Below are 11,962 nucleotides of genomic sequence, written 5' to 3'. Positions count from 1 at the left end.
GGTATAAACAAGACGGCTCCTTCCAGCTTGGTGGTGTGCAACGCCTGACAACCTGACAAGGGGATAGCTGAGACAAGTTCAAGCGAACATACAGATGTGTCTGCAGTTGTCTGGTTGGCGTGGTTGAGGTAAATGTTTCAATACTCTTTCTATTACTATTATTCATGTCCCTATTATATTAGTGCTGGAATCACTATACGTTTGTTTACAAAATACCCTTTGTTCTCAACTAAGCAACATGAAAGGTGGATCTGTCTCTTTCATGTAAAGCGTTGGTGTCATTATTTTTGTTGACTTCTAAAAGACATATTGTCTCTGGATGCATGTGTTGTCAACTTGGAGAAGTTACGTTTATAGCTGTAATCTTAAAGACGCGTGTATCTATCATCTAACCATCTTCTTCTTGCAAATGAAAGAACAATTTACGTTCGCTTCTTTCTACGATAATTTTAGAATGTTGTGCACTTCTGCCGTAATGAGGCACATCTGGATTCGAAAACCCAGCCAGTGGAAAATGGCATTTATAGTTTTAAACATGCTATGCCCTTCTTTGAATCTACGCGCTGTGTAGATACACCAAAACACAGTATGTGAGACCATGACGCAACTAGATTTCTGTAATATTAGTTTGTTGAACAATTATCAATGATTTTATTCTTATAATAAAATCGGAAAAGGAAAGTAGTCATTCATGTCCTTAAAATTATGTATTTTTATGTGTATGTATCAAGACATTAACATTGTAGCAAATATATGTGTCAAGCCTGTTAAAATCTGTTTCAGATATGTCACTGCCGATTTATGTTCTGCCCAGCACACGTTATGATGACAAACTCATGGAGTCTTTTATAGACCAACTGTCTCTCCATGTTGAGCTGGACAAGGAACTGTCCCCGACTCTTGCACCGCTGCACATTGTGATATTCCGGCCTCAAGGCAGACCGAATGATGAATTTAATGGAGTGGTTCTACGGTTCCTGGATAAATGTAAGAATTTTTGTAGGCGACAATTGTTAAGATGCGGTGCAGTTTATTCTGAAGTTCTGAAGTTTGGCAAGTCTAGTGAATGTGAAGTTAAGGAAAGCTAAATAACAATACCAATCGTTATTACATAGATCATTTCTTCAGAAGCAAACCATGTCGAGAAAGGATTAAGTCCAAGCATTACAATGATTGATTGTATGTAAATTGTGTAGATTATTAAAAAAATAATATATCAATCTTAACGTAATTAATACAAAGAACAAAACATGTAAATAGAGGTTATCACGCGAGTGTGTTTGGGGATGGTAAATATCCTGCATTAGGATTAAACATTGTATTTAGCGAGCCTTGGCGAGCTAAATACATAGTGTTTATTCCTAATACAGGATATTTCCCATCCCCAAGCGTGATAACTTCTTTATCATATAATGTCATTCTTTAATTCTGTGCTTTAAATCGCTTTCCCTCTCTCACAAACATTACCGAAACATTGCGACTTTTCCTGGAATGCGTGCATTAATATTTATTGCGTCACAGGGTAGGTGATGTGTCAGTCGGACAGTGACAGTAGCCGATATAGTTCCAACTGAAATCTGTTTCTTATACAGTGGCGAAGCAACATATACGCAAAACAACAGTTGTTTTTAATTGCCTTTCGCGGCATTCCATCGGTCTGTCCGCTATAGTAACTGCCCTTTGTCAACGGGAAGCTACTCTTACCCTAGTCTATGAGACGTCACGGCCAGACGTTGTTGACAGTCGGTCTGTCCTGTTATAACGTTAAGAAGTGTAGTCAGATGTACACACAGCGACAAAACGAAACAAGATAACAATTCAGACTTATTTCGGCCAAATCCAACTATTTTAATTTGTGGAGAAGGTTTCAAGCCGCAGAGGTCTAAAGATATGGCTACAGATACAGGTCACAGATATGGCTACTGATCCCGCTTGGCTAGGCCTCATCCCCCCTCGCAAAATTGTGTCGAAATTTATATCTCCAAAGTTGCCAAAACTTATAAATTGCCTTAGCTACGTCACAGTTAGACACTGCTTTTCAGTATATTAGACTGTTCTTTTGATAATGATAGCAATTATCCCTGTAGTTTATCCAGATTCCCGATGGTTAAATCTGACTCGATCGCCGAATGACGAGGGCGACGCCATGTTTGTTTATAAACAGTGAAAGTAGTCCTACTTGACCTTTGATATTTGCATCTCTATCCGCATATGACCCCAACGGATATCGTTTTTATCCGTTGGATTTATCCTGCCGAGAAACCTACCCATTATATGATAAATGTATTTATCCGTTTTCATTTCAGGTAATCTTAGCTGTAGGAACATTATTCTCTTCACCGCCTTTGCCATGTCACAGCGATATGGCTGTGGCTTTACTCCAGATTGTGCCTCACGCTTTAAGTACATAGACAAGCTTCTTATAACATCAGGACATCTTGATACACAAGTAAACAAGTGCACATTTAAAAGACTTGGAGATGTGCTTGGGACAGAATATGGATTTAAGGTAGATATGAGTCACAAGTCAACTACGATTAAATAAAGATACCACTGAAACTAACCGTCACTGTGTAGTGAGCTTATTTTTAATATGATTATCGTGTTCACTATATCAGCAGAAGTCTGATGATCAACCACAACTACAAAGATACGTGGGATCAGTTCATCTCTGTGGAGGTCAAGGTAAAAGTTCTTTAATAATCATGTGCAGTTTCAATTGCATGATAATGACAGTAAGAGATGTACTGATACAGTACTGTAAAAATAAACATTGTTCTAGCACTGTTTCGCCGCCCAATGTCAACTGATTGATGTAATGAATGTCGAATGTTATCATTCAAATCTTAAGATTTAATACAAGATGCATATATTTTGTTCAGAACTCGAAACGACAACGTACCGCTTCCAGGGAAATCATACCAACAGCAAAGAAGACATTAACACTTCTACTGCAAGTCATAACAACAGGCAAGAGGACAATGGCACCCTTACTGCAAGTCATACCAACAGCGAAGAAGACAATAGCAACTCTACTGGAAATCATGCCAACAGCCAAGTAGACCAAGGGAACTCAACCGTTAGTCATGCCAACAGCCTAGAATACAAAGAGAACTCTACTGGTAGTCGTGCCAACAGCCTAGAAAACAAAGAGGACTCTACTGGTAGTCGTGCCAACAGCCTAGAATACAAAGAGGACTCTACTGGTAGTCGTGCCAACAGGCTAGAAAACAAAGAGGACTCTACTGGTAGTCGTGCCAACAGCCTAGAATACAAAGAGGACTCTACTGGTAGTCGTGCCAACAGCCTAGAAAACAAAGAGGACTCTACTGGTAGTCGTGCCAACAGCCTAGAGGACAAAGAGGACGCTACTGGTAGTCATGCCAACAGCCTAGAAGACAAAGAGGACTCTACTGGTAGTCGTGTCAACAGCCTAGAGGACAAAGAGGACTCTATGGGTAGTCGTGCCAACAGCCTAGAGGACAAAGAGGACTCTACTGGTAGTCATGCCAACAGCCTAGAAGACAAAAAGGACTCTACTGGTAGTCGTGCCAACAGCCTAGAGGACAAAGAGGACTCTACTGGTAGTCATGCCAACAGCCTAGAGGACGAAGAGGACTCTACTGGTAGTCGTGCCAACAGCCTAGAGGACAAAGAGGACGCTACTGGTAGTCATGCCAACAGCCTAGAAGACAAAGAGGACTCTACTGGTAGTCGTGTCAACAGCCTAGAGGACAAAGAGGACTCTATGGGTAGTCGTGCCAACAGCCTAGAGGACAAAGAGGACTCTACTGGTAGTCATGCCAACAGCCTAGAAGACAAAAAGGACTCTACTGGTAGTCGTGCCAACAGCCTAGAGGACAAAGAGGACTCTACTGGTAATCATGCCAACAGCCTAGAGGACAAAGAGGACTCTACTGGTAGTCGTGCCAACAGCCTAGAGGACAAAGAGGACGCTACTGGTAGTCATGCCAACAGCCTAGAGGATAAAGAGGACGCTACTGGTAGTCATGCCAACAGCCTAGAGGACAAAGAGGACTCTACTGGAAGTCGTGCCAACAGCCTAGAGGACAAAGAGGACTCTACTGGTAGTCGTGCCAACAGCCTAGAGGACAAAGAGGACGCTACTGGTAGTCATGCCAACAGCCTAGAAGACATAGAGGACTCTACTGTTAGTCGTGCCAACAGCCTAGAAGACAAAGAGGACTCTACTGGTAGTCGTGCCAACAGCCTAGAGGACAAAGAGGACTCTACTGGTAATCATGCCAACAGCCTAGAGGACAAAGAGGACTCTACTGGTAGTCGTGGCAACAGCCTAGAAGACAGTGAGGAATCTACTGGTAGTCGTGCGAACAGCCTAGAGGACAAAGAGGACTCTACTGGTATTCGTGGCAACAGCCTAGAAGACAAAGAGGACTCTACTGGTAGTCATGCCAACAGCCTAGAAGACAAAGAGGACTCTACTGGTAGTCGTGCCAACAGCCTAGAGGACAAAGAGGACGCTACTGGTAGTCATGCCAACAGCCTAGAGGACAAAGAAGACTCTACCGTTGGTCACGCCGCCAATCAAGTGGACAAAATGAACTCTACTGTTAGTCATGCCAACAACGAAGTGGACAAAGGCAACTCTACTGGAAGTGGTGCCAAGAGTCAAGGTGACAACATCGCTGGTGTCACAGTCAGACTTCATGGTGGAGATGAACCTGTCGTTTCTCATGATCACACACCCAACACCTCAAGGAGAGATGTGCCACCACTGGGAGCAGAGATGCAGGTTCGTGTGTGATTGCTGCTGGAAGAAACGTTACAACTACATATATATATAAATATATATTTATTTATTTATTTATATCTGCTGACGCTCGGGTCACACAAAGTTTGATCATGTTTTCAGCTCCTATGTAAAGCATGTCTTCCCCGTGGATAACATATGCGGTATTGTATTCCTCCAGCCATTCGTCAAACAGGCGCTATTTCCTAGTCTGGAGTTATCTTAGCATATAACATGTAATACATACTCCTTACTATTATTATAATCTTGCATGTATGCAGTTCCTGTTTCCCTTTTCCAGGAGTCAGGAAGTAACTCTTGCTGTCCTCCACATTCTGGACCTGGATGCGACCAAAATCTCGGTAACATGAGCAAGAACTTTGAAACCCTAGTAAACCTAGGTCTCTGTTATCATATTTCCAGATGACATTGTATAAATGCAAATATTCTCAAGTAATAGTAATTACCCTGAAGGTACAGTTCCAGAATACAGATGCGTCACTGAATCAAACATCTCTCTGGGATATTTCAGACAAACTACGGACTATACTGGAAGAAATGAAGATAAAGACAACTGATTTACAAAAAGCGGTGGAGAAAAAGTGTAAGTTGCCACCAGGGATACTACCGGACATACTTGATGAGGTGCTGAAATGTCAACAGAACCAGGCACCAAAGGTAACACCTGTGACAAAGGATGTAGTTCTGCTTTTCATCAACTACATATTTTAGAATGTGCATGTCAAACCTCAATATTGCAGATTTAACACTTGCTTCTTAATTAATCTTCTGCCAAGTAAGCTGTTTGTTTAGTTAGTGAGTGAGTTTGGTTTTACGCCGGTTTTAGCAATAGTCCAGCAATATCACACAAGCCATGAGCTTCACACAAAGTACTTATCTGGGAATCGAATCCGCGTCTCCGGTGTGACGAGCGAACGCTTTAACCACTAGGCACCGTCCCGTTTGTTCAGTCAAGATTAGGAGAATGCAATCTATGTATAGCCGTTGAACAATAATGAATTATGACAAATGATGCATGCCGTAACCAATTATGACATTGAATCAAAACAATCCATAATATGCAATATCAAAATATCTGCATCTGTTCAAATGAGCTTTGTGTCTGGTTAGTGTTTTATGTATGTTACCATTGCATATACAGTTGTCAGTTGACCTTTGGGAATGGAAGCATGGTTGTGTGTTGGCGCGCAGAATGCCTTTCAGTGTCTTGTTATACAAAATATGCTGCTACTCTGTGTTTATTTGAATAAACGTTTTACCAACTCCCAAGATAACTTTTATATATTTTTCAGGCTGCAGGAATGTCAGAGACACGGGGAAGATGTAAGTTTTATACGGAAGTTTTCTAATTAGAGAAGTAACCACAGAAATAATGTCGGGAGAAACGAAGTGAACGTATTCGACCCGATGTTTTCGTATCTACATGATGAGTGTTATGGAAACATTCAATGAATCTTTAAGCTGCATCGTAAGTTAGAAAATCTTACTCTTGAAAATCAGTGTGACAAAAACATGTCACATACGTTTCAAGAAAGATGTACTGACGCGTTTAGTGATGTTCAAATAACGATTATGAGATACTGTAAGCAACCACAATAACATTTGATTCTTTTACATCGTCATAATGTGTATGATTTAATACTTACGCCCTAGTAGTCAGTGTGTCTTATGTGCAAAAAGGATGTGATAATGCGTGAAATTCTTGACAGCCCCACATCTACTCGGAGACGATATGGCCAGCAGGATAGAGAACCAACTGGTGCTGAAAACAGGATCACTTCATCAGATCATAGACGCCGTGCTGAAGGTACACAGTCCTTTATATGTAATTATGTCGACTTTGCCCACTTGGGGCCGCTTTCCTACAGACGCCATCCTGTGCGGCAATAGTCTACAAACACGTACTATTTCTTGAACCACTGGTTTGTCTTTCACGCCCAGTGGAGTCTGTGTCGGCAGATAATCGGGACTGATATTTCCGTGGGATTGATTGATACATCAATGTAATGCTATGTCCCCAAAAATTCACATTAAACTTATATTTACCTTTCTTGTTTCAGAGAAACAGAATACATAGAAATGAGCTCCTTGTTTTTCATAGACTATTTTGTGACATGGGTGAACGGCTGCAACCACGTGTGAACTGTTTTGTTAATCCTTTCAGTTCGGCCAAAAGAAGAAGAAGTTGTGGGAGTGGCCGTTATGGAAATGAGACGACGCCTCCACATGACCAGACTGTGGGAGCTGATAGTGTGGGTGTTGCTTATTGCAATATTCCTAGTAAAACTGAGTCTGGGATCTGTTTGTGTTGCACTTCGTGTTCAAACAGATATTAGATAAAAAGTTGAATTTGATTAAATGTGAGTTTCTTATATATTGCTAATACTAATATTTCTGTTATATGTGCGAGGTTCGGTAAAGACAAGAGAAATGTGTAGGATGATAAACATGCAGCGTTTAGAGGAAATGTATGCTGTATATTACTGTTGTTGGCATGTTTCATTGTATATATACATATATAATTAAATAATAAAGTCCACGTTAGTCCATCATCTTCTTTATATCAGTTTCATACATAGTACTTTCTTATATATATAAAACGCATAGGTCTTTATGAATTTAAAAAAATTCCTCAGATCAAAGAACCCAGCTAACACACTACGTTTTCACAACGTTGTGGTAAAGTTGTGAATTGGTAACGTAGTGATACAACGTTGTCACAACGTTATTATTACGTCACTGTGCAACGTCGTTTCACAACGTAATAACAACGTTGCATTTTTACGTTGTGAAAACGTTGTTCATCGAATATTTCCCAACGTCTTGTTACATCGTTCCTGAAACGTTGGTGCGACGTCAACTGTCGCCTTAACAAACATTGTATGAACAAAAGTTTTACATACAAATCGACACAATTTCTGCCAAAAACAAGGCAGTAATTCATTATTTACCTATATCTTCGGAATCAGGATTTCCATCTCGTAAATAAACTAAAGTCTGTGTAAACACCTTATTATCACGTCACTCCAACGTTATGTGACAACGTAATCACAACGTAGCAAAATTACGTTGTGGAAACGTTGTGCATCGGGCGCCATGCAACGTTATGATGAGAACGTTTCTCATACGTTGGTGCGACGTCAAATAGTCTTCATCGCGAAAAGCGTAAAAACAAAGGTGTTTACTCGAAATAAACTACATTTTGGCAGAAAATTACAATAATGTTAGATTTGGTTTTCACTTTTCAGCAACCCGTGCTTGTCGTAAGAGGCGATTAAACAACAAACAATGACAATAACATTTTCGCCATACATGCATGATTCGCACTTCCATCGTTGTTGAAAGGTTGTGGATTGGTAACGTCGTGATATAACGTTGTAACAACGTTATTTTAACGTCGACCTGCAACGTTATTTCACAACGTAATAACAACGTTGCACATTCACGTTGTGAAAACGTTGTGCATTGGACATCACACAACGTTTTGTAACTACGTTTCTGAAACGTCGGTGAAACGTTATTGAGTTTGCTTCTCGATAGAATAGAATAGAAGGAATAGAACTGCTCTATCAAAATCAACATGAATTTGTCAGAAAACCAAGTTAGTAATGCATTACCTTTCTATATATTCGGCATTTGAATTTTCATCTCTTAATACTAATATTTCGAGAACGTAATTGCGTATATCTGTGACAACGTTACAACAACGTTGCAAATTAACGTTGTGATAACGTTGTGCTTTGGACATTACAGTACTTTTTGTAAATGATGTTTAGGAAACCACTTGTAGATCTACCATCTCTTAGTGTTATTTTTTTTTAAACATATATATCTATTAACGAACTAAATGTTGTCACAAGCAATATTACAGTTAAAAACAATTGGCGCGTATTTTTTGCGGCGTGAGAGCGACTGCAGAAAAGTTTAGCCTGACGTCACATTGTCGCGGAAGATTTGTTGTCACCAGCCATCTTAGCTCAAACTCACTCTGGACATAATATATTACAAGCAAGTGATTGTGCAGCAACTGGAACTGGACAGATGATCTGTGAATTCGATTGAGGTAAGTTAATTTTTCAAAAATAGTCTCCTCTTGTTGATATGTTTCTGTGCATGCAGTGCGTCAAATGATCTAAATGTATCGTATTATTCAGAAGTGGCAGGGTTAAGAATGCAGTTTGCCGGTCATTTTCACTGAGCGTCAGTGTTGATATTAATATGATACACAGAACTTGATGATAGAGGTGAAGGGGGCCCAAGACTTTTTTCCATATTATTATTTTATGGATACCAAGGGTAATTGCCAAGGGCAAGCGGTATATTTTTGACCAGAATTCAATCTGGTGGCGTTTTGTGGCCGTCATATTATGTTCGGGTTTCGTTCGTAAGCGTGTAGATTTGTAAATAGGCCTAACTTATGCATCGCCTACTGACCGCACTGACAGTTATCGCCATTTCTTCTGTGTTATTTCTGAAATCATTACTATTTAAAGTTTACATGTACTAATCTTCTGACTTTGATTTTTGTGCAACAATGTGGCTCATCCAGGCCATGGGAAAGGTTAAGTAGATTTCTCTTATACAGCGAAAAGAGGGAATCAAAACAATGGAAGTATTCAGATCGACTCTCTGTAGGCTGCTAGTTATAGCCCTAGTCTAAAGTGATCAATGATGTTATGAAAAAAATCGTATTTTCGGGAAGAGACAAAAACATACTTGATGTTTCCGAAAAGGCCTAATTAGCACTGACTGAAGTAGCCTAAATGTGGATCATCAGGTTGTTGCTGCTGTCTATAAAGTTTATCATAGCAAGGTGCTTATCATGTGTATTTTTATTATTTCCGAAAAAAGAATCAATTCATCATTTTCCGATAACTAGATCTATGTCCGACTCCTTTCTAATGAAAACGAGCAAAAGTAAAACGAGTTTCTCGTCGCGCGCTATAACGGGGTGTTTGCGGTATTGTCCTCTCTGGTGATGATAAGCTAGTCGATAGTCAAAAGTTAAATATCACCATATATTGTCAGTGAGTTGGTCATCGTTTGTTGATTATTAAAGTGAGATAGGTGTAGCCAATGTGCACCAATGAAAAATACAATGGAATTGATAGCAACCATATTCTTTCGGTTTTCGATCTGCATATGTTGCCACGTAGGCTACCATACTACAGAATTATATTAAACGATATTTAACTGTATTAGATCTATGTTAATAAACGTAGTGACAAATAAATTTCAATAAATATTTAGATCTGTTTCAACTTCGTCTGGTATTGTATAAGCTATTGCATTTTGTTTATTTCCCCATGTTTCTAATCTTTGTAAATGTTAGAACATATATAACTATCCTGGCATATTAATATGGAAAATATTAAGGTAGATCTAAGTGTTAAAAAAAATCACAGTTTTAATTAGGATAAATACCCCAAAGTGTTAACACTTTTATCACTTATTGGTGGGCCAATTCATAATTCATATTCAACATTCTTGCTTCAAATATGGGAACTATTTATTTTATTTGGCAATATATATTTTTCATTTATGTACATATTTTTCAAATAAGGTTTTAGAAACTTGGCCATGATATTCACTTGAATCACTAGTTTGAGTGTACAGCAGAAAGGTAAAGTTACTGCTTTTGAAAAACTACAGTTGATCTGTTGACTGATAAAACTATTTGCCAATATTACTATCAGTTACATCATACTCTATTAGTCTAAGTAAATGGGATTTATCTATACAGTACTGGTTTATTTAAGAATGTGATACTTTGTGGTTTCTGTTTTTCTTTCAGGTGGAGAAAACAGTATTGTGGGAGCGTATTTGTTTAAAGTACATATCACTGACAGAAAGGTATGTCTGATTCAATAATATATACAAACATCTTCAAGAATTAAAATTTAGATGATTCTTATTTAATTATACCCACAATCTAAAAGGGCGGGGGTATAAAGTTACACCAATGATTCAGTGCTAAAAGCTTTTCTGCTTATGTATGATCCAAGAGCATCATGGTATTAGTGTCAGCGCCTTCGCACTTTCAGCAGTTTTTAACAGTTTAAAGACTGACATCAGACATCAAAACATTATTTTGGGGAATGCAACCGTTATTTTGTTATGTCAGAAATATGTCCCTTGCCTTGCCATTTTATAACATTTGTGTCATTTTTTATTCAGTTACCAAGGCATAAGGAGAGACTGAGGATACAGTTGAAGATCATCCCTGTGACTTTTCATTAGAGGACTGAAAAGGCTCCCCAGCAACTCAGCCCATGTTCTGACTTGTCATTTAACAAATAAATAAAGGTCACCTCAACCAGAATTCTATTGTCATTTCGTTTACTTAATGGATCTTAGGACATCAGATGCATAGACTATTCTGTTTGTCACAGTGTTGCTCTCAATGCTGAATGTATGAGGTAAGGCCAAGAAAATTTAAATGTTTCAATTTGTGCAGGGCTTATTGTTTGATGGTTTTTAATTTGCAAATTCGTGGGAAAATCCAATATCTTTTAATTGTGTTGAAACATTTGTGAACAATTTGCACATAGCCTTGAAAATTGTTTTGGAAAATGAATATTATATTACCAAATTGTACATGTAATTTAAAACATTTAGATTTATATCTTGGCCGTATTTCAAACTCTGCCAAAAGAGAGTGCATTTCATTGACTTGCTGTTTCATGGATAGGGTTAAAGTGAATTCAGTTTGCAGAATGTATTTCTTGGTACCTGACGTCTTAACTAGATTGGTACAAACTTTTCAGGCTGCCTGGGAGGTATTGAGGAATAAAACAGGCGTTAATCTACATGGACATTGCAACAACGTGCTGCAATGCCTGTAGTGTCGCCATATGTAAACAGTATGCGATACCTACGTTGTCGCGACGTAAAAAATGGACGTTGTGACAACGTCTTGATTTGGTTGTATTTTGGTTTACGCACAACGTTGTAGCAACCAATCTGGGAGTCTACAGAATTACGTTGTGACAACGTAACATCACAACGTTGTAGCAACGAAAAGTAAACGTTGTCACAACGTTGTAACAACGTAGAATTGTTGGCTGGGTACGTTGTCGCGACGTTTTGGTTAAACGTTGTAGCAACGTAAAAAATGGACGTTGTGACAACGTCTTGATTTGGTTGTATTTTGGTTTACGCACAACGTTG

At 38.9% G+C, this 11,962-nt stretch overlaps 1 protein-coding gene across 2 annotated transcripts in view; it reads left to right on the top strand.

Moving 5' to 3' along the window:
* The first annotated feature begins 38 nt into the window (after positions 1-38).
* LOC124118987 (uncharacterized protein DDB_G0290685-like) overlaps positions 39-11,962 on the top strand; it is a 55,406-nt gene continuing 43,482 nt past the window's right edge. The window contains exons 1-10 of one of the 2 annotated variants that reach the window (XM_048382765.1): positions 39-128; positions 784-987; positions 2,307-2,509; positions 2,619-2,685; positions 2,883-4,774; positions 5,073-5,133; positions 5,304-5,449; positions 6,085-6,115; positions 6,502-6,599; positions 6,957-7,254. In XM_048382765.1, coding sequence (XP_048238722.1) covers positions 786-987; positions 2,307-2,509; positions 2,619-2,685; positions 2,883-4,774; positions 5,073-5,133; positions 5,304-5,449; positions 6,085-6,115; positions 6,502-6,599; positions 6,957-7,004 — 2,748 coding nt within the window. In that variant the 5' untranslated portion in view covers positions 39-128; positions 784-785 and the 3' untranslated portion in view covers positions 7,005-7,254. Of the gene's footprint in view, positions 129-783; positions 988-2,306; positions 2,510-2,618; positions 2,686-2,882; positions 4,775-5,072; positions 5,134-5,303; positions 5,450-6,084; positions 6,116-6,501; positions 6,600-6,956; positions 7,255-11,962 lie in introns of those variants that run through there. The other variant, XM_048382764.1, reaches the window with a different exon arrangement.

Source organism: Haliotis rufescens, unplaced genomic scaffold, assembly GCF_023055435.1.
Source record: "Haliotis rufescens isolate VD_foot unplaced genomic scaffold, xgHalRufe1.0.p SCAF_41, whole genome shotgun sequence".
In the NCBI taxonomy this organism is placed as follows: domain Eukaryota; kingdom Metazoa; phylum Mollusca; class Gastropoda; order Lepetellida; family Haliotidae; genus Haliotis; species Haliotis rufescens.
Note: the sequence above shows the minus strand (reverse complement) of the source record. Positions and strands in the feature narration are given on the sequence as shown.